The following is a 23,825-nucleotide window of genomic DNA, read 5'->3' on the forward strand; positions in this document are numbered from 1 at the left end:
AGTTTTGCTTTTTGCATATGCGTACTTGTGTTGATTTGTTGCTCTCTCGGTTGGGCAGTCGTATTAAGGATCTGTCCGCTTGTCGATAATGCACATCAGTCCGGTGCTCCTATGCGCCAAATTAAATGCATAATTACTTGATAATTGGATTTGCGGTCGGCTCAACTGGCTGTGCGAAATTTTCTAATTAAAATGTTTAGTGGCTGGCGAGACCAGGCGGCACTCCCCAATTGCCACTTGATGGCGCTAAGCCTCAGGCACGTACTACACAGCACGACCAAGCGGCCAAGTGGCTGCCGGTCGCCCGCTGTGAGCAGCCGAGTGAACAACCTCCCACATTGTTATGATACCCTCGAACAGAGCATATTAACCATGCTTTGCTTTGCAGGGAGACAAGAAAAGAAACTCAAATTATGACGGCATAATAAGCGATCTTTTAAAGTAATGATCGCCGAAAATAAAATAAAAATTAACATGCGGCTTATCATAACAAATGTACATATACATATATTATTATTTAACTACTTTTTGGAAATTTGAATTATTAGAAATCCCTACACAAACATAGCTCTTTGAGATACACAATTACCGATCTATGTTCCACTTGAAAGCAAATTGAGAGCGACGCACTTCATATAAATTAAAGAAGTGAAACAAATATAGATAAATATATGTGATATGTGAAATGTTCTTTAAGTTTGAAGCTCCTTTTAGAAACTTAAAAAAGATAGTTCTAACATTTTTTATCTGTATGATAGCTGTGCAATAGCTAACAAATTACTAAGAAATTTTATTTTAAGTATACAATTTTAAAAAACCTTTCTTATCCTTTTAACTTTTGAGCGTAAACCAGCCGTATCTAAAAATAAGGTATGCCGTCAAAATCGTGCCAACATTTTATCTCTAGCACCTTGGAGGGTCTATGTAGGCGTGCCGCTCTAAATAAGTAATAAACACCTTTTCTGGCCTGGGACGTGGTCTGTGCACGTTTTGGTGTAATAAATTTCCATTTTGTTGTTGTTGCTGTGGGCGTGTCGAGGGTGGGGCCAATCTCAGTTGTGGCACATAGTTTGGCGCCTTTAAAATTTTCATAAGCAGCGTCGCATTCGTAATACAAACGAAATTTATTGCAAACACTCAGGCGGCATTGCCTGCTAACTTATTCATATGAAATTGCCTGATTACAGCCCACCCGCTGCGCTCTCTCTCTCTCCCTCTCTCTCTCTCTATCGCATTCTTTCCGTCTGTCTCTGTTACCTTCTCTAGTGCTGTCTCTGTCTTTTGTATCGGTACGTGTTTGAATTATATGCCGGTCATGGGATTGGTAGATTTTGGCCATGTAATGCGCCTGTTTGTATGGCAATCGCTGCGCTGGGTCGCATTTTTTATGAACTGTCGGGCCATGACTTTTATGATTTGTATTTTTCGGCTTGAACAGGAAATTGTACTGCACACAGTATGTGTCTGGCTGAGAGTGTGTGTGTGTGTGTGTGTGTGTGTGACAAGCACCAATTCACAAGTGTGTTGTTTCGAGTCACAGAAGTCATTGAATTAAGCAAATGGTCAGGCAATGCGGCAAAGGGGCACTCAACTGGAGTGGGCACAATCCAATTCTGAATACTATTGCATTAAGTACATCATGATGAAAGAACATATATACATATACATACATATATAACTTAGATGCTTTAGATTCACAGACCACATAACTCCTATGCAGCTTGTGACTAATTGTACATTTGACGGCTAAAATCAGATACCTTTTCTTTGGGTTCCATACTTCATTCTTATATTGTTATTTATATATTAGTGATGACAGTAGAATTTGCCTGTCTGTTTGTGTATGTAACTTGTTACAGATCTTAGTTAAGACAAGTATTTTACGTAGTTTTAGGAATGATCTGCCGAAAATTGAGTACTTATATGAACAACTCCTTGGTTTTTCAAAATATCTGGAAAAAACTCAGTAATTCGAAGCTAATGGCTGGCATATGGGTAACAGTTAGAGAAAAAGGGAAATTGCTGATAAATCAGGTGTTTATATTGTGTACGATTTCTTTAATTCTTTCTGTTCTTCAGACAAATTCCTCTTCTCGTCAACTTTAATTATTCTTAAGTCTCTTTCGAATCAGTGTTTAGTGAGGCTTTATGGTAAACTCACTATTTTGGGCTTGTGTTAAATCCCCTTTTTCGGCAAACACAACACATAAAATCAAAGGAGCTGCACGTGCACAAAATCTCAGCTACAACTTACATATATATACACACACACACAGAAGCAAACAAGAGCACATCAACACCTTGGCAAGCACTAAAATATAAAATATAACTTAATCCCAATGAAATTGATATGAAATTTTACACAGTGTGTGCTTGCCATACTCTACTCGGCTCTTGGGGCGTATGAGCCATGTCTCCTCGCACATGCACTCAAAAGTGTGCCCTGTAGTGTGTGTGTGCGTGTGTTGGCAGCAAATTTAAATTCTACACATGAGGTGTGAACATTTTTGTTGATTCGCTTGTACAACTTTTTGCCATGCGCCTATCTCTTTTACACTCGGTGTCGCGACGTCTGCTATTTTGCTTAGCCCATGCAGTATTTGTATGTCTTGCTAATTTGCAAGTTTCTACTTGTTTTTATTATTATTCGCTTTTTTTTCTTTTGGTATAACTTTGATGTTTACTTTGATAATTTTAGATTGAAAAAGTTTTTTGTTGCCAGCTTTTTAGTCACGTCGCAGATTTGATAAAAAGTGAAATTTTGGAAGAGTATGGTACGCATAGAAAGCGAACTCTTTAAAATTACAACAATTTGAGTTTCTTTTAAGGCCAACCACTTAAATCTCACATTGAATTCGTCAGCGACCTTGTGCCAGTTCCGCCTTTTTTTCAGGCTGTGTGTCGCCCATTCGCATACTTTACAATTACATTTGAGGCAACCCTCCCCGCGGGCTGCGCCGCGTAATTTTATCTCACTTATTGCCTGCTCAGTTCGCAGCTGCTTAATTCTTACACTTGACGCACGCTCGTCGCCTTCTAAATGACATCCCTTGAGGTGTGCAACACAACACAACGCAGCAGAGCTCAAGCGAAAAGAAAAGAAAATAATAAAAAAAAAAAATAAAGAAAAAGGAAAACTGGCAGCAAGTTTTTCTTGTTGTAGCTCGGCGTTGTAATTTGCCAGTGGGGTGCCGCAATAGCAACAAACAACTTGCTCCTTTTGTTAGATTTAATGAAACATGTTGGCTACTTGGGTCGCAACAATATAGAAAGCATATGAGGCTCTTCTTAGAGAGATTTGTTATGCTAGTATCACATGTGATTAATTTTATTCTGGAATAAATATTTAAATTGTTGCAAATTTCCAGACACCAGCTAAAACCAAAAGGAAAATGTGCAACAAAAAGTAAATTATTTATCGAATTGCAACAAAGCATTTTTTACAATTTTAAGTTAATTGCTAAGGAATATATTTTCAAAATATTTTCAATGTAAGCTACACATATTAAAAAAAAACGTGTTTTTCGTTATTCTGGTTTATTTTTCCAACTTTACATTCATATAATAAAGGTGTTCAATTCATTTGGGAATTTATTATTTTACACTGAAATGTTATACTATATACCAAATTCTTAAGCCATAATGAGCATACTTCGTTTGGGTCTAGAAACTGTTGCCAAATGTAACCTCAGACTGAAATTAAAATTTCTTATGCATACATTAAGTATACGCCCCGTTTTGCTGTCTGCAAATATATTTCGCCACAAAATAAGCAACAAATTTGTATATTTGTCGAAATGCCACGAATTGTGAAATGTTTATCTAGAAAATTACAGTTAAGCGCTGCATTTGCATTTGTTGCATGTCCACGGGGCAAACCTCAAGAGTGCAAAGTAACTCGAGTGTCTGAATATTTATGTATAAATATGTATAAAACTATATGTAGTATGTGTGCATAAAACCGACAAGCGTCTTAACCGCTGCTAAAACAAGTAATTTTGTGCACATTTCACTTGTCATATGACACGTACTTATTTCCAACCGCACCTTCTATATTCCTCTCTCTCTCTGTCTCTCTCTCTCTCTTTCTCTCTTTCTCTCTACCTCTTACTATCTCTATATCTGGCTGTCTGGCTGTTCGTGTTGTGTCTCGAAGCGATTTTCCTACTTAGCAGCTAGCAAAAACTTGCAAGTTTCTTGCATTCTATAAACGCCCTTTGCCCTTGTCTCTGGCGCATAACGCGTATTAAGTGCAGCTAGATACAAGATACAAGATACAAACTGCAAGATACAAGTTTGCCTGCGCTTGTTAGTTCACTGCTTCCTGTTGCAGCCAGGTTGCCTGGGCAACAGCCCTTAAAGCTGCACATCGAAGTGCTTTGTGAATATATATATATATATATATATATATTCCTTGGATATGTCTTTTAACAGCATTAAGATATTCTCGCCAGGCATTTGCAATTGTCTTTATGCATTTTGGAAGCGCCCATTTGAATGGCCACGTTCGGCCAATTAAAACTTTAATTGCCACTCATAAAAATGAAGCGCCAACAAAGGCGGCTTAAAGCTCTATAAAAATTGCCGCCGACGGCAAAGTTTCATATTGCAACATGCAACCAGAAGCCAAATCAAGCGTTAATAATGGCAAATGTGGCCAACACCTTAGCTACACGGCGTATACGCAATGGCAGCTAATTAAGCAAAAGTTTCTTTACATATTTTAATTATTTTACTTCGTAATTGTATGATTGATGATGACAGGCTTCTGTTTCCACCCTCACATTTAACAATTGCAACTCAATTAAGATGGCAATCTACAAATAAAAGAAATATCTTCCATTTAAGCTCTGACCACTCGTAGTATATATATATAATTTTCCTCTGGTCCGTTTTCAGCCCATAAATATTTGTGGAAAACACAAAGAAGCTTATAGAAGCGCCTCTGGGTTCAAAGTTCATAGCCTGAAAGGTCTACAGCTGTAATTGATGTATGTGTGTGTGTGTGTGTGTGTGGGTGTGTGTGGCTTGTGTATGTGCAGCCCTCGTATTAGCCGCAGCGAGTTATAATGGAAAAGGTTGCTTTGAGCTTGGGTCTATAGCATTGTGCTATGAATTGGTTTTTGGATAGAGGGGCCTTGTGTCAGACAAATTGCTGGCGATTAAGATTTTGTATCTGACAGAAAGCTACAAGAAAAAGAAAACCCAGTGCAGCAAAATAAGCCACTATTAAAATCAAAAGCGCAAAGCAAGCAAGTCCTATGTGAGCATATGAGAAATGTATCTAGTCAGAGCACTAGGAAATGTAAGCATAAATGAATTTATATGTACCTAAATTAGCCATATTTCGATTAAATAAAACAATCATTAACAAAAATAATTACTTTTCTTATTTCACGCGCAGAGATAGAGAATTTTTAATTTTTTCGTTTTGGCTTGAGAAAGAACAAGAACTGTTTATGGGGTTTGTCGTCGCAAAACAATGTGTAGTCAGTTATGAGTGCTAGGTCAATCAGCTGATGTGCATTGGAATGGATTTCTTTGACTATTATTGATTGCTTATGCCAGCTCCACTTACAAATATGGTTAATTCTGTTACTTTTGTTATTAGAATACCTTCAATTGCATTGGCTCTAGGAATAATTTTATACTTGCTTCTTAGAGGATTAAATGTCTGAAACTGTCTGAACATACACATTTTTAGTTGTAATTTAGCTTAAATCGGAATAGCGAAGCAATTCCTACTGCAGGCTCATCTATCAATACCTTATTCGATGTTTACTGCGCACTTTTGTGGGGCAAGCTTATTTATTTTGGACTAAATTATGTTTATTTTAAACTGAGGCCGCCTTTGCCTTGACACAGTTTTCCAGCAAGTGAATTTGCCTAAAAGGCGGCGAGGAAAACCCAAAAACTTTTCAACTGCTTTTCATGTCAGATCCGCATTAGAGATTGATGGCTTGTATCCTCCCCGACCCCCTTCCCTATGTCTGTTTCTTTGAAGGAAAGGTGCGTAAAGTTTGGCGAGGCGTAAAATTTCGGGAGCCATGAATTAGCATGATGAGCAAATTACTTTAGTTTTTGGTTTTTTGCAATACATTTAAAGTGGCTTTTGCTCAAGTTTTAAAGTGCATTGGCGTTCTTGTAAAAACGTTTTTGAATTGCCTTTGTTGTATTATTTGAGCTGATAGTCAATAGACTAAAATGACGTTAATTGCTTTCGTTTGTTGTTGTTTTTGCTATTAATTAATTTAAAACATTAGCATTTGCGTTTGTGTCGGCAAAAATACGCAAATTGCGTGGCTATTTAATATTTTATGCATATAATTTAATTAAAACACATAAATGAAATAAAAATTGCATTGGTTTTTATTATGCGCAACCTGTGTATGTATGCGTGTGTGTGTGTGCGAATTCTCATGCATTTAAATTAGTTACATGAATTCTTTATTAGCATGTATCGCACGAAAAAGCAAACAAATGCCAGAGACATATATGTTATATATGTATTTCTTTTTTACAATAAAAGTATAAAATTAAAATCAAAATCTGTGGATTTCTTTACAAATTTATTTAAGAGAACTTTCTTCACGCATTCCATTAAATAATATTGATGACACAAAAAAAGTAGAGTATTTAGGCTGGATTCTACGTTAATTTGTTAACTTTTTGATATACTGAAAAATATTTTTACAGAATTAAGCAGCCGTAACTTTTACAGGGAAATTACAGCTTATTTTGCCAGATTTCGTCTTGCCAGCGGCAGGTTTTAAAAGTTGTGTTAATGTTTGAAAGACAGATATTTCTATTTAGATTCCAATAGAAATTAAAATTCTTATGAATCAGCTCAATGGGGCTTATCTACTTTAAAAGGGCTCAGTTGTTTTTTTGAATGCAGGGTATCATTTATTCAAAGTGTTATTTGCTTTTTCTTACTTAAAACGGGCCTTGAAACGCTTGGGTATAGTTGATGTAGGTATCCACCTGAACATACCTTGGCAATCAGAAGTCAATCAATCAATATCAACAATATAAACCCCTGTCCAAGAGTCAAGTACTCGAGCCGCCCCTGAGTCGTGGCCCAGTTTTATTTTTGCGCAACTATTTGGCCTGCAAATCCACACACAAAATGCGAGTAAAAACAAACAGAAAGGCGGCCCAAGCTGTGTCTCATCAATAAAGCCAGTCAAATAAACAGGATGTAAGCTTCAAGGCGCCGCCAGCTGTTGGGATTTTGCGCCCTTCCACCTCCGCTTAGCCCGTTTGCCTCAAGGATGTAGGCAGCGTCGCTCAATCAGCGCGACCAAGTGGAAAATGCCTCCGCATAGCGTCTGACACCTTGTTAAAGCGAAGCCCGAGTGTTACAGAGAAACGAGAACTGAGTATAGCGAGACCAGCGACCGACAGACTTATTAACATTTAGATGAAATGCCGCGCCAAGTTTGTGCGCAGAGATAGCGCCGAGGTGAGGGTTGAGCCCTCACTGGTTTACCATTTGAATGTGACGTTGGCGGTTGCTTTTACTTACCGTGATTTAATTTATATGGTAAGGTTGCGTTTGGAGCACAGGCTCTACAGGAAGGTAGTCGCAGCCATTGTTTGATTTTTTGGCTAAGCTCAAATCGTATATAATTTGCATGGGCTAATAAAGAGAGTCAATGATTGAGAATTTATCGATTATTGAAGCATAATTGCTTAAGATAATAATGCAGTCCTAAAATTTGACTACGATTAAAAAAGAAAATTTTAAAATTTGTTCTGTTTACTATAAAAAATAATACGCAAATGATTTCGTTTATATATTCATTGACTTGTTTTGCGATTACCTATTGTATTGTATTATTTTTACATTTGGGAAATTTATGCTATTTTTTTACGGACAATTTTTAAATGGTTTTCAAATTTTTGACTTGAATGATATAGTGATAAAATTAAATACTGTTATTTATGTAAACGCACATATTTCAAGTTGCAAGCAAGAGCTTTTTCTCACATTCCACAATTTACCCAAAACTCACTTTACCATGCCAAAAACTTTATCAACTGTTCGGTGCACTTGCACAATGGCTTGAAAATCCTTCAAACATTTCTGGTACAACTTTTCACTTCCTGCAACTTTTTGGTTGTCTATTGCCTTGACGAACGCTTCAAATTACGTGGCCCCAAGACAAAGACAATTGCCGACACGGCCAGAGAAAAGTCACAGAAGAGGGAGACAACAATCATTCAGCCAATTGTCTCAATTTCATGTTGTCGGAATTTTCATTGTCTGCTTTTGTTTCGTTTCATTTCGCTTGTTGTTGTAATTTGCTTGAAATGCAAATTTAATGCAAATGCCAAGTTGTTGGATGAGTTAAACATGGCTTAAAGCTGGCCGTACAGTTAACTCAATGTTAACTAACAGCGCTTATTTGCCAGCTTCTCTCATTAGCCATGCACTCAACGTGCTAATGCCCGAGCTTGAAGGCCAATCAAAATGTAGCAAAAATTGCATGATTAGTGTAATGCCAAGCACATAAACCAAGCCATTGAGAGCTTGTGTGTGTGAGTTAGTTATGACCAGGCTTAGTAATAAGACACCCAAGGTCAAAACACATGCGAGTGTTCTTGAATTGAATGCCAACTAAACACTTACACGCTGTGCCATTGACGAAGCCTCTAATAAGCCAGCTAAAGTCTGGGGAAATATCCAACAAAATCGCTTGAGATAGCAAAATATGGCGGGAAAGCGCTCGCAACGAAAAAAGATGCCCTACGTTAAATAAGAACATAGAAATAATACATATCGAAGAGTATCTACTGTATATGAAATTGACAAATTATATTTAACTTCAAATAAGTTTACAAAACTAATCCTCAAGGCAACTTATAGGCCCAGCAAATTTGATCTAGCGCATTCAAATGTGCCTAACCGCAATATATGTAGCTAAATAATGAACTTAAAAAGCAGAATACATTTACTCGCACATCTACCGGCTAAAACCGTATAAAGTTGAAGCATAGATAATACTATTATCTTAGAGTTACTTTAATATTCCGATATGTACAGTTTTTATATTCAATGGAAGTTTATGTAATACTTGAATCTTGATTCTTTAATGCCACTTTTTGCCGATAGCACACTACTCGAGTACAAAACGCTTGAACTGCTTCATTCTCAGAAAACTTCCTGCATTGCTAATAATACAATAAATCCCACTTCCCGTATAGTTGAAACGAGTTTCCGAATACGAAAGCAACGCGTTGCGTTGTTTATATTAAAGCAAGTAAATATTATAGTGCTTAACTGCATGATTCCTCTTAAAACAAAATATATAAAAGAAATTAATTTATTTTGTAATAATGCTATGAACTTTTTATGCCATTTAAATATTATTTTATTAGCAGTATATAAGAGAGTCAAGTTATGAAATATATAGATCACATTAAAAAAAAGTATAATGATCAATAATAGTAATAATATATAATAAAATAAATTTGATCTGAAGAAATATAAAAATGCAACTTTTAAATTATTAACTTGTAATAGGATAAGAGCATCATTGGTAACCCTAGCCAGGGTATTATAGTGTCACTATCTATGTTAATTATAACAGTACGATAAGTAAATATCGATAAAGAAAAGCGGCTGCAGAGAAGAAGTGGAAGGCAGTCTCTCTACAGTACTAGCAGTAAGAAGACGTGTTGTTAAAAATAAAAAGGCAACCCGAACATAAGTTAAATCAACGACGAAAATCATACTATTACAATATCAGAAGTGGGATTGACTCAGAAAAAAAAAAAAAACACAACAAAATGGAAAATATAAATATAAATGACGTGTCAATAGCGACATTGAAAAGTTGGTTGGCATTACTAAATTTGCCAACAGAGGGTACCAAAACTGAGCTGATGGCGAGATTAAATAAGGTACCAGTGGACATCCGAGACGATGCTGCAAAGGAACTTGAAGTTCAACGTAACAAGGAACAGACAATTGAGGCTCAAAATGAGTTGCAAAACATAATGCAACAACAGCGTGACGAAATAGCAAATGGCGCCGAGATGCTGAAATTGATGCGTCTCGAAATTGAAGCGTCTCGAAAATTCCTAGAAGAATTTCAAGTAACGGTGAACCGCAACTCGCACATCGGCGGGAGCGACGGGGGAGAGCAAGAAAGTGAAGTCGGCGATTTATTGCAGCTAGAGGATGGTCACACTGAAGAAAGACCACGGTCGACGGATGGCAACGCTGGTGCAGCTGATTACACTGGAACGGATGGCAACGCTGGTGCAGCTGATCACGCTGGTGCAGCGGGCAACGCTGGGGCAGCTGGAAGGATCGACGAAAGTGGCAACGCTGTCGGAGGCAACTTAAATAATTGCATCCAAACTGGAGCGATGATGTTAGCCAAGGAAATTTTATTAGAATTTACTGGAGAAAGTGAGGTGCGTAAATGGGTAATGCAATTCTTCAATGTGGCCAAGATCTACAGACTAAATGATATGCAACAGCACTTGCTTTGTATAAGCAAATTGAAAGGCGGTGCTTTGAAGTGGTTGCATGCAGACCCTATGCGCATCATTGCTCCGATTGACGAGATGCTAAATCAATTGGTTTTGGCCTTCGGGGGAGGATTTTCGAAGTCGGAACTACGACAGAAGTTCGAGGATCGGGTTTGGAAACCAGATGAGGTGTTCGCCACATATTTTAGCGAAAAAAGCATATTGGCACAGGACATCAACATTGATGTAGAGGAGTTAATGGAGGGTATTATTCGAGGCATACCTTGCGAAAACTTGCGCACTCAAGCTAGTATGCATTGCTTTACCAATCCGGCTCAAATTTTACGTGCGTTTGCAGCTATAAAGTTGCCAATTAAACGGGTACGAAACCATGTAGTGAAACAAACTGCACAGGAAGCACAGGCGGACAAACAACAACGTTGCTACAATTGCAATGTTAAGGGCCATTGGGCCAAAGATTGTTTAAAGCCCAAACGGGAGGCAGGATCTTGCTATGCGTGCGGCTCAAAGGATCATTTAATAGCAGGATGTCCAAATAAAAAGTATGATATGGAAAACAAATATGTAAGATACTTAAGAATTCATTTTAGTAACTCATTTAACAAATCAATAATTGCAGAATGCCTTATAGACTCTGGCAGCCCTATTTCATTTTTAAAGGAAAAGTTTGTGCCATTAAAAGTAAAGCGTATGCCAGATGCAAATTCGTATGTAGGTTTAAATGAAAGTAAATTGAAAAATTTTGGAAAAATTTTATGTTTTATGAAGAAAAAGTTAATAAATGTTTATTTTAATGTTATAATTGTGGCAAATGAGTCTATGAGGTATGACGCTGTGCTTGGTAGAGATTTTATGGATTCTTTTGGTTTAAATATTGATTTAAGAACATAAAAAATTGTGAACGGGCATAAAGTTGATCACCAGAATAATGGTAAAAATGATATTATAGCTACAAGCTACAAAGAAAAACAAAAAAAAGTGGACGATGAAGATATCAAACACGAGCAAAATGAAACTATATTGTTAAATGATAAAATCGTTAATAAGGAAATAGTCAGTAATGAAACTGTTAGTGATGAATTAGTTAGTGAGAAAATTGTTAGTCCGGAAACGCTTGGTGATAAAGTTGGTAGTGATGAGATAGTTAGAAATAAAATAATTAGTGGTGAAATAGTTAGAAATGAAGTGATTGGGATCGAAACTGTTAGTGATGAGATAGTTAGTTATGGAGAGCTTAAGCTCGAACCTGATAGTGAAGAAGTTGTTAGTGATGAAATTATCTATAATCAAACCGGGATTGAAAAAGTGATTATAGAAGATATAGGAAACAGTGCAGTTAAAATTAATAATCATGTTAATGAAGCGCCAGTGAATAGCGAAATCATGGGAGTGTTAGAAGAGAATTTTGAGAAGGATATCTTAACAATAAGTTGGGAAGATTCTAACAAAAGAGAAAATATATATATTTTAAGTGAAGATATTGATTACAGCACAAAGTGTGAATTTGAAAATTTATTTGAAAATACTTATGTAAAAGCGAAAAGGCCAAATCAGCCAAAATTAAGACATGAGTTAAGCATAAGATTAGAAAACGACAAAGTATTTAATTGTACACCTAGGCGGTTATCTTATATGGAAAAAGAAAAGTTGCAAGAATTATTAGACGACTATTTAAAAGATGGAATCATTAGGCCAAGTTGTTCAGAGTATGCATCACCTATAGTACTAGTGAAGAAAAAAACTGGAGACATGAGGTTATGTATTGATTTTAGAAGACTGAACAAAATTATATGTAGAGACAACTACCCGCTACCATTGATCGACGATTTATTAGACAGACTATGCGGAAAAACAGTATTTTCAAAGTTGGATCTAAAAAACGGGTATTTTCATGTTTTTGTTAATGAGCAATCTATTAAATACACTTCATTTGTTACCCCTTTAGGACAATATGAATTTCTTAGGATGCCCATGGGTTTAAAAACTGCGCCACATGTATTTCAAAGATTTGTTAATAACATATTTTGTGATATGATAAAAGATAATAAGGTAATTGTTTACATGGATGATATTATGATAGCAAGTACAAACATAAAGGAACACATGGAGACCTTAAAGGAAGTGTTTATAAGACTGGTGCAAAACAAATTAGAGTTGAAATTAGATAAGTGTGAATTTTTTAAAAGCAGCGTTAAATATTTAGGATTTGTGGTGGATAGTAAAGGCGTTAGGGCTGATGAAAAAGGGTTAGAAGCGGTTAAATCCTTTCCAATACCAAACAAAATTCAGGGAGTACAAAGTTTCCTAGGGTTATGCTCCTACTTCAGGAGGTTCATTTTAAACTTTTCTATATTAGCTAAACCCTTATATGATTTATTGAAAAAAGATAAGAAATTCAAGTTTGGAGAAGAGGAGTTTAAGTGTTTTAATATGTTAAAAGATAAATTGTTAGAGGCGCCAGTACTATCAATATATAATTACAAAGAAGAAATAGAACTACATTGTGATGCCAGCGCAGTGGGATTTGGGGCTGTTTTATTTCAAAAAAAAGAAGATAGGAAATTACACCCGATTTTTTATTTTTCTAAAAGAACAACCGAAGTAGAGTCTAAATATCATAGTTTTGAGTTAGAAACGCTAGCCATCATTTACGCATTACGCAGATTTCGTATATATCTACAGGGAAAACGATTTAAAATAATGACAGATTGCAACTCTTTAACTTTAACGCTTAACAAAATAGATTTAAATCCGAGAATTGCTAGATGGGCGTTAGAACTACAAAATTACGATTTTGAGTTAGTGCATAGATCGGGCAAGCAAATGCAACATGTGGATGCGTTAAGCAGATGTTATGAGGACATTTTAGTTATTGAATCCAATAGTTTTGAGGACAATTTAGTTATTTGCCAAAGCAAAGATGACAAACTGGTAGATATTAGAAAGATGTTAGAAAAAGAAGAGCACAAGCTATTCGAAATGAGAAATGGGGTCATTTACAGAAAAACAAATGATGGCAGATTAGTTTTTTATGTACCAAAGGATATGGAAGAACATGTACTTTACAAATATCATGATGAGTTGGGACATGCTGGGAGAGATAAGATGATCGATGCCATTGGAAAGAGTTACTGGTTCCCATATATTAAGGAAAAAGCAATAAAGCATATAGGGAATTGTTTAAAATGCATTGCCTTCGCCCCCAAGACGGGTAAGAGTGAAGGACTATTACATAGCATACCGAAAGGAAACAAACCGTGGGAGATGATCCATATAGACCATTATGGACCAATTAATGCAGGAAGGGCTAATAAATATATATTGGCGGTGGTTGACGGATTTTCAAAATTTGTTAGACTATATACAGCAAAGACAACAAGTACGAAAGAAGCGATTAAGGCATTAAAAGATTATTTCAGAGCGTATAGTAGACCTAAGTTCATTGTATCGGACAGAGGGAGTTGTTTTACTGCAAAAGAGTTTGATGAATTTTTAAAAAATGAGGGAGTAACGCATATTAAAATAGCAACGGGTTGTCCGCAAGCAAATGGTCAGGTGGAAAGGTTGAATAGGGACTTGGGTCCGATGATGGCAAAAATGGCGGAGCCAGAAAATGGTTTACATTGGGATGTTATTATAGAAAATGTTGAATATGCAATAAACAACACACAACACAAAAGCATAAAGAAATTTCCAAGCGAAATGTTATTCGGATTACAACAGAAAGGAAAAGTTGTTGATGAATTAAAAGAAAAATTAGAAGAGTTTACACAGGTGAACACGTGTGATAAAAGAAATTTAGAAAATATAAGAAAGAGTGGAGAAATATATCAAAAAGAAGCTCAAATCAGAAATGAAGAGCGGATTAATAAAAAGAAGAAAGTATCAGTAGAATATAAAATAGGTGACTATGTCATGGTAAAAAATTTTGATAGCACACCAGGAGTTTCAAAAAAGTTAATACCAAGATATAAAGGGCCTTATAGTATAGAAAAGATTTTAAAAAATGATAGATACTTGTTAAAGGATGTAGAAGGCTTTCAATTATCTCGCAACCCGTACGTTGGTATCTGGAATAGCCAAAACTTTAAGCATTGGATGCGAAAATAGGCAATAAGCATTAGTTATAAAGATAGATACACATATAAAAGACAGAGATCGGGAGCTCTCTTTGTCAGGATGGCCGAGTTGTAATAGGATAAGAGCATCATTGGTAACCCTAGCCAGGGTATTATAGTGTCACTATCTATGTTAATTATAACAGTACGATAAGTAAATATCGATAAAGAAAAGCGGCTGCAGAGAAGAAGTGGAAGGCAGTCTCTCTACAGTACTAGCAGTAAGAAGACGTGTTGTTAAAAATAAAAAGGCAACCCGAACATAAGTTAAATCAACGACGAAAATCATACTATTACAAACTGTAGGAAGACATTGAAAAACATTTAATGGGAATATATACTCTATTTAAATAATAGATATTCAAAATTAATTATTACGATAAATAATAATGTGAATGAGTATACCTTGCTTACATTCGATTGTAGGGAAAACAGAAAGAAATTACGCTCAAGTCATGCGTGTGGCACATAAACAAGTGGCGTGTGTGTGTGCGTGTGTGTAAATGTGATTGTGATTGTACATATGTATATACACATATGTGAGAGGCGTGTTCAACTCGTGGTGTGTGTCTCTGTATTTGCTTACGCTGTGGTTTTTGTGTGCATGAGTGCCACGTCTGGTGGCGCCTTTTGGCTTTGCTGGGGCACAAAGCCCCACCAATCAATCTTTATAAAGTGCGCTAATTATACGCATTAATAATGACTGGCAGTAAGGCAGGATGGCAGAAGTTGCGCCCCAGAAATGGAGGATGAAGCAACACGTACCACAAAACAAGACACAACCCACAATTTATAAGCAATATTCCTGCCTTGTGACTTAAAGTGCCACAAAATGTTGCAAGTTGATTAGGAAATTGTTCAATGTTCGACTTGCAATTGATTTTCGACTACTTTCGTATACTCTTGTCATTTGACATTGCCTCATTTTTTATTTAAAACGCAATCTTCAGCTCTTTGCGACAGACACGGCAGATACATATTCCAGAGTCCTGTGTAGCTTTAAGTGCTTCAATTACAAGCTGCAGCAAAGGTCGACGAATTATAAATAACTCTCGACCGATTTTTAATTTCCTTGCCTGCGTCGACAGCGGCGTTGACAGTAAATTATTCGCACTACATGCGAGCGCAGCAAGGAGAAATCAGGTGAAAGGCTCTTCAGAACAGAACAGAAGACGGGAAGGAAGTGAGCAGAACAGGGCTACATGGCATGGAATAATGTAAAAATTTAGTTGCAGGGAGAAAAAAGTGAATAACCAAAAGGGCAACCCACAAGCGAGACAGTAGGAAAAACTGAACAAGCTGGAAAGCTGCTGGCAAAAATAACTTGCAATTAGTTGCTGTCAGTTGACGGCGCTTGCCGTGCGGAAAATTGTGAAAATAATTTGCTTAAATTTAAAGCCAACTCGTTGCAGCAAAAAGAAGGAAGAGTGAAAAATCTCAGTAGCAACTTATAAATATAAATGATATTACAAGCTACGTGTCGGCTGTTGTTCCTGTTGCACTTGAACTTCAATTTCAAGAGCATTTGCGGCCCTGACATTGGCAAATGTGCAACAACAAAGTTGAAACTCAGTTTGGGCTTGGGCTGAGAATTGAAAAGGAAACGGAAATGTTGTTGAAATTGTCGGTTGACTTGCGTAAGCAGCGTTTGCTATTGGGTAATGAAAATCAATGAAATTGTGCCAAAGAAATGTGTCTGGCTCGAAATTGAGTCATCAAATATATGGGAAACGTGCTTGGAAAGTCAGAAAGGAATTCGAAGAAAATGTTTAAACAAAATTATTAGATTAATGAATGGTAAATCTGGCGGGCAGAAAAGTCTTCAGTTTAAGTACTTAAAATGTCTATTGGAGAATGTTTTGCTGGACTATTCGTCGCTCTTTTATAATAGACTTTAGACTTTATATTTTTCAGCCATTTTATGGCTTGCAAATATTTCTTATCCCATAGAAATAATTTCAATAAAAGCCTGCCCTGTTTCTCTGTTGTCAAATATATATATTTTCATTTGATAATCAGCTGTTGTTCTCCTCGCTCTCATTGCTGTGAGAGAGCTCTCTTACTGATCGTTAATTTTCTCTCTCACACACACACACACACACACACTTGTACATGAAGACCATCTGCTGTCTCACTTGATTTCCGTATGCAAAGGTACGAGATAGCATCATGGAGAGCATAGGGCATTAGCACCTTGCTTGCTCTTTGTAGAATGTAATAAAAAAGTAATAAGTAATACGTAATATGCCAGCTAGCCTTGAGTAATAAGAATTTGCAATGTTTTTAGAAAGCAGCTTTCAACAATTTCCATTTATTTTTTTTTTCTAAATTGTTTGATAAACATAAACTGATGTGTGGTAAAAACAATAGTTAAAAACGACTTGCCTTATCTTAGGTCAGCGTCTTGGGCATTCTAAGTGGGGCTTCAATATCTTTTCGTGAACACAAAAGTAGCGTACATTATTAAAAGCATGAGGCAATATAATAATTGACAACACATCCATATTAATATGACTTCAACTGCTTCGCTTATGCAAACTCTACGATAATTTGTATGAAGTAGGTCAAAATGAGGACTCATAGACTAACATTAGCAGCAACCCCTGGAAGAACTGCCTTAGCCTTGGGAAAAAGGCTTATAAGTTTAAGGCTAAAAAAAACCTCGGCACACATGCTCCACCTCGTTTCCGGACTAAGCTCCATGCACATCAGCTCATTATTATGCGTAAGCTGTGCCCCAGCAGAAAATTACATTTTGATGTCGTCGTCGGCGACATCTTTGAGTTTCGTTGATATTTTAATGGATTTTGTATTGAGTCATTTTTGGAGCCTTGCTCAACGCGAAGACCCACACAAACCGAAATGCCTTTAGGCGCCAGTCTGTTGTCACATTGAATTTGACTTTTGAATGAGTTGAGAGCCGGCAAAAAGTTGCGTTGAGGCTCGTAAATCCCAACCGCAGGTGAGGGGGCTCTAAAGTCGGCTTTCTGTTCAGGTTATCTGAAAATGCGAATAAGCATATCTGCATGTGAAAAGGCAAAGAAAAGGAGCAAATTCCTAGACAACAATCGCCTGAAGGCACCACAACTTTTCTGCAAGGAAAACGTTTATAAACTAAATATAAGCGACTTTTTTTCTTTAAGAAAAAAATGCTCTAACTCAACATGTGGCAGTTCTAAGATCCACTCTAATTGTTCCTTGATACAGGCTTTATTTGCCAGCGCAAAACAACCCTCGACCCCATTTGCTCCCCTGGCTTAACACGCCTTTGCGCCATAAATTTCAATTAATTTGTCGCATTTTATTTGAAAAAAAAAAAACCATTTGCGATGTTGTTGTATTTCTTTTTATCATTCGTGCCCCAGAAAAAATAAGCAAATCATTCCTTTATGGCAATTTAATTTGCCCTTTTTTCGGGTTAAGATGCGCAATAAATATTTACAACAAGAAAACCCAGTTAGCTTACGAGTATCGAATATTGAATACACTAGCAGCTGTGAGATATAATTATATAGTCCTAGCCAACTTAGTTTTCATGGAAGACATATAAAGTAAAAGATAGAAGAAAATATGAGATAAATTGTATAAAAGCAACTGAAATTCGTTTTAATAAGCAGTCTGGCTTGTCGCCTTAATTAGTTCTACATAAAGTAATATACTTCCTCTTCTCCGGGAAGAGTATAAAGCGTGCATAATTTATTGTTGAATTAAATAAAAAAAAAACAGTAGCTAAATCAACTAAGGCTCACATAATTTATTTATAACAAATGGCCAGATTACATGGGACATCTCTCGTCTAGCGCTGGCAAATGAAATGCTCGTCGAATATTTAAGGCCAAGGAATTGGGAATTTCTTGGAAATTCCATTAAATTTGTGTCAAAAATTGCAATAATGGTCAGCCCAATGGCTGTGGTACACACAACTAACTGTGAGAGGGTCAGGGATTGGTACTTTTCCGTACGTATTCCCCTTCGTGCACTAAGCATGGCCATTTTGCCAGTTGCAGGTCGGAGAACTATCCACAAATGTAGCACCAACTGCTGTGCCCTGCCATAAAATGCCAGCAGACAATGCAAATTGCCAGCGAGACTGAGGCTGGAGTTGAGGCTTCAGTAGTTGTTGTGGCCAAGCATCGTTGGGAGCTGCAGTGTGGCTCCTTGTGGCCTTATTGCATGCAAATACACAACAACACATAGACGCTTGGTCGAGACACGTGAAATGATGTGCAAATCTTATTAACAATTGCTGCCAGCAGCAGCAGCAGCAGCAGCCATCGGTCGAGTGCAGTTCAGTTGAGTGTGTAATCCATTGGGTTCACTCTTTGGTTGCTGTGCGGCTTCCTTCCACCCAACTCCACCTGCAGTTGCACAACTAAAGCGCCTTTGAGTATAGTTTGAGGGTGTCCTTTGGGGTTTTAGTTGAGGGTTCAGTTCGTTTAAGGTGCGTCATAACTTAAAGGCATTTTAAACTATTTCATATCAATTCAGATAATAAAGAAATGTTGAAATATAGTTAGAGACAAACATAGACAGACCAAGCAACAATAATTTAAATAGTTTTGGAGCTTGAACTATAATTTAATGCTAATTTTTTCGGCTGTCAATTCTTGATACTTGAAATTGAATAGTTATCTTGTGAAACGATTGCTTAAAATACTTTAAGTTAAATATTAAGAAAAATGATAATTGCCACCTAATTTGCATGAAAGCGCATATAACTTAATTCCTTAAAGTGACATCTTCGAAAGGGACAACCCAAATTTCTTTATGGTTCCTCATAACTCAGTGGCCAAAAACAATTTGGTTTTGCCCAACTGCTGGCTGGTTTTTCCATTAAAGTCAACTAATAAATATTTGAGCTGCTTGGCGCGGCGGTCACCCGAAGGGGGTCCGGCCGGAGCTGAAGTCTCAGACGGATATTAAACACTTAAATGCTGGCATAATTTTTACTATTCCAGCGGCTAAGTATTTAATTTAATGCGTCGCTCCCCCGAAAAGCTAAGCTGAAAACAAATAAATTGAGCTGGGGGCCAAAGGCGAGCCACGGATGCTGGCAGCCGACAGTTGGATAGACAGGCAGGCGGCAGACTGTACGGGGTCGGAGGGTAGCCCACACAGTAGTGGGCAAATTAAAGATTAAACGCTGGCAAAAATATTCTAGGGGTCATTCGGGGGATGGGTGGCAAGAGAAGGCTCCAAAAACAATGCCCCAGCTAAACAGACAGCGCTAGGGGAGTCAGAGTCGGAGTTGAAGTTGGAGTTGGAGCTAGAGATGGACGGGGCCAAGTCAAACAAAAGCCAAATGAAATGAACGCACGCGTGTCCGAGGAGCTGCCACCATTCAACTCTGTGCGAATGTCTGGAGCAAGGGAATGAAGCAGTCAAAAGGACCAGGGCGGGGTCTACCAATTTATGCGCATTATTAAAACGAATGCATGAGATGCTTCACATGCCAAAGGTGGGCGCTACGTTCCGGTTCAAGTCAGCGCAGATCGGGTCGATTGGGGTCTAGTCTGGTCCGGTTGGTCTAACCTGGCCTGTCCTGCCTGCTGATGTTCACGTACATAGGTGTCGTAAGCGGACATTTATTTATTTAGATTTTACTCGAAGGCAACAGACTGTTCGTGGGGTAGAGATGCGTGGGTGGTGTGAGGTATGTTGTTGCCCTGCTTCTTATTAGAATTATTAAATCAAGTAGGGGGCTTCATTTTGATAAGGGACTGTTGTATGGCTGTTATATAGAAAGTCAACCAGATGAAGAAGAGACATTGCAAATGTAAGCAAAAATTAAACACAATTTTGTGGGAGTAAAAATTAAAAATATTCGGAGAGTACTCTACAAATTAATGTATAAATAAAAGATAAAGTATAAAAATATCTTTACGCGAAAAGGAACTTTATTTTGGGTTGAATTAATCAAAATATATAATTCTCGGCTATCACTCAAAGGACTACTTATACAAAGGACTACTTATATTAAAGTAACAGACACCTTAATTTTACTTTTACTCTTATACCTTCAAATAACCAATAACAATGTCTATCTTTTTAATATTTCAATTTTCATATAGCCACTGCCATGAGCTTCATAAAACCATATCCAATATTATTTAAGAGTAAGCTAAATCGCAATCCGAGCCATTGACCAATTGCAGCTGCATCATTAAGCGCAAATTTTGTGGCATTAACATTAATTTATGCACACTTCAAATGTGGCTGAAATTATAAGATTTTAATATACTCCACCCAATCCACCCGATGTGCCCGCTAATATGGGCAACATGGCAACTGCTGCAGTGCGTCGAATTAACAACGCGCCATTTAAAGGGCCAGGGCCAAACAATAGGCATAAAAATCAATTATGAGCCATTAGCCGAGGCACAAAAAGCGGTCCACGAGCTGCCAGGACTGCCTGGGCCCCCACTCCTCCACCCATGCGCAAGTGTAGCTCATAAATCATCTGGCAGGCTGTTGCGCCGACTTCAGGTCTGGCCATCTTTATATACACACACATATATAAGTATATATGTGTTTGTGAAGCAGCTCCTCGATTTCCCAGTTGTTCACGCATTAAATATTTATTTAGCAAGATTTTAATGGAGCCAAAGAAGTTAAGTGTGCAAATGCCGAGCAGCACACAGCAGGTGAATCCACCAGTCTTACGTGTCCTTTGTGGGCGGTGTGGACAGTGTGGGTGTGGCTGCCAGTGCCTGTGTATGTGTGTGTTTGTGTGTTTTTATGTAGCTGACAGCTGTGGGCAGGTCGAGCAGACAAATTCATTTCATTCGTGCGGAAATTAAATGCATGTTTGACCTATTTAAATTTTTTGAGCAACAATTCAAGAGCCTATGAAATTTAACTTATTGTGAAATATGTTTCAACGTTTGCGTGCGTTTGCGTGTGTCAAATTGAGACACGAATTGATGCGCAAATAAATAAAGTAGAGTTGGTTAAGTGACTGAAGTTGAGTTGGAACTAAACATATGCGACATAAGCGATTTAATTGAGTTTTTAAATAACTCTTTGAAATAGAAATAGAAAATACTAAAGTATTTAACAGCATCCCATTTATGATAATCAAATAGACATCCTAAAGCTAAAGAGGCTTTCGAGTTTGGTCAGTTCTAATTTTAATTCCATTCCAAACAATTAACATATACTGAGAAGCTCGGCATTATGGTAAATGATTCGGAATGAAATGTCTTTGAAGAACACAAAAAAAAAATATGATTTATCTATCAGTCGATAAATATTCTCACACAATTTACTTACGCAATATCAATAATGCGCATTATAATTAATGCAAAAGCAAATTTGAGGAATAATTTATCCATTTGATGTGAGTTCCATAAGTTGGATATTTCTTTACTTTGAAGCTCAATATTTTTTTAATTTACATATATAACATATGCCATTTTCAAAAATTTTATATACAGCTAATCTTCTTTTAAACCAGTTCTTTTGACCAGTTTTTTATATATTCATCATTTAGTACATAAGTTGGAATTGCTGAATCCGTGTCCAACTTTACTTCACAGCAGGCCAAGTGTTGTCAATGTCACCGTGTTTTCATTATTGATGAGGGAACCCGGCGATTGCATTGCCAACTGGCAATACCTGCGACTAAATTGCGGCAATCGCTTAATTTACTGCTAATTAAAAACAATTTTGGCAAATGCCACATTTTAGTTTATTAAAGCTGAAGTATTTTAGGAGAAAGTGTTGCCTTTACGTGTGCCTCTTGGTCAGAGTGTTCGCTCATTAGAGCCTCGAAAGGCATTTGTGGCTTAATTAGCAACATAAAAGCCGCTCCCACCCAGAGATCTAGTTAAATGCGAACTCCAGCCGCATATGCCCAGCTGGTCATGTGACACTTCCGCAACATCCGCACCCACATCCCATGTCAATTCGCCCAGCTACTTAACTTGCCGCTCACGTTGCTCTTTTGGGGCCGGGGTTAGGGTTTACTTTTATGACTGATTATGTTGTTTTTCGGCATTTAATTGCCACTTGGCCTGCGTGTGGATGTGACTATTTTTATGGCTAATGAGCAGCTTGAGGTAAATTCTTGGCCCATTCGTGCAGCATCAGGTGTATCAGGTATTATAATGATTGGTGTGGGTAAATGGCATGGAGAAAGAAGGTCTCTGGACTGCCCAATAAAATGCATGAAGTTATGTGCGGGTTGTTAAAAATGCGATAAATTAAAATAAATGGCTGCTTGAAGTGACCAAGTTGGGGGTGCTTGGAGCTTGCGGTTGTTGGGTGCCAACGCAACATTTCCAGTAAAGGGTAAATTTTTATGCACAAAAATTTAATATAAAAATGTATATGGGTTAGTTAACTGCACTGTAGAGTGTAATTAAAGTAAAAAACAGGAAGAAAAAACACACTTGATGGGGATAGCGGTCTTTAAACTTTTACTCAAAGCCATGAGTGTGATCTAAGAAGAGGTTAATTTTTAAGTTTTTTTGGGCTAGTGATAAATTTAGAAATTTTATAAAAAATTATGAATTTGGGGATATTTAGTTTAACTTGAATTATAGTTTGTAAGCCTGGTGGACGAGGTTGCACTACGTCAAGTCTGCCCAAAAAAGAAATAAAAAACTTTTAGACACAAGCGTGTGAATTCCATTCGTGCGATAATAAATTATACTAATTGTTTGGCAGCAAAATGAACATGGCTCAAAACTAATGGAAATTAAAAAAATAAATAAAAATATCAATATAAAAACTAATAAAAATTGTTCACCTTGCGAAATTAATATAAATAATTTTTATATTCGTCTGCCATTTTTTTGAAGCCATCTTGTTAAATCGTTGCATACATCTTTCTACCAATAAAATCAATTGGCTCGCGTTTGTTAAATGTGCTGTCTGCAGCCATCTCACTCTCTTCTTGTAATTCGACCGTTTGCGAGCTAAGTGTGTGAGCAGTGCAACTATATATTCACATATGTAGCGTGACGATCACTCTTGCTCTCTCACTTACACCAACGCAATGCGCTCTCTTAGTACAAATTATCTATATTTCTATATAAAATGGTTTATTAACAACTAAAGCATGGGCGCGTTATGTCTGGAGTTAACTTATTTAGCGCCTGCAGAGCAAATTACATGTCAAAAATTGTCAAGGGTCTTGAAGCAAAATAAGATGCTAGAAACATGCCGCAACACTGAATGCAGTGAAGACTCAGCTGC

At 37.1% G+C, this 23,825-nt stretch overlaps 2 protein-coding genes across 7 annotated transcripts in view; both read left to right on the plus strand.

The window, feature by feature from the left end:
• Positions 1–23,825, plus strand: part of DIP-zeta (Dpr-interacting protein zeta) — a 182,136-nt gene that overhangs the window by 99,650 nt on the left and 58,661 nt on the right. The gene's annotated exons all lie outside the window — the stretch shown is intronic.
• Positions 9,526–11,729, plus strand: LOC138911226 (uncharacterized). Of its 4 annotated transcripts, none has more exons than XM_070209067.1 (2): positions 9,526–11,070; positions 11,126–11,729. In XM_070209067.1, the coding sequence occupies exons 1-2, from the start codon at positions 9,796–9,798 to the stop codon at positions 11,135–11,137; spliced, it is 1,287 nt and encodes a 428-aa protein (XP_070065168.1). In that variant the 5' UTR covers positions 9,526–9,795; the 3' UTR covers positions 11,138–11,729. The 4 variants fall into 4 exon arrangements, with proteins under 4 accessions (XP_070065168.1, XP_070065167.1, XP_070065165.1 ...); XM_070209066.1 differs by having other exon boundaries at positions 9,526–11,048; XM_070209064.1 differs by having other exon boundaries at positions 9,526–10,440; positions 10,495–11,729.

The sequence above is a fragment of the Drosophila virilis genome, chromosome 4 (assembly GCF_030788295.1).
Source record: "Drosophila virilis strain 15010-1051.87 chromosome 4, Dvir_AGI_RSII-ME, whole genome shotgun sequence".
Lineage (NCBI taxonomy): Eukaryota > Metazoa > Arthropoda > Insecta > Diptera > Drosophilidae > Drosophila > Drosophila virilis.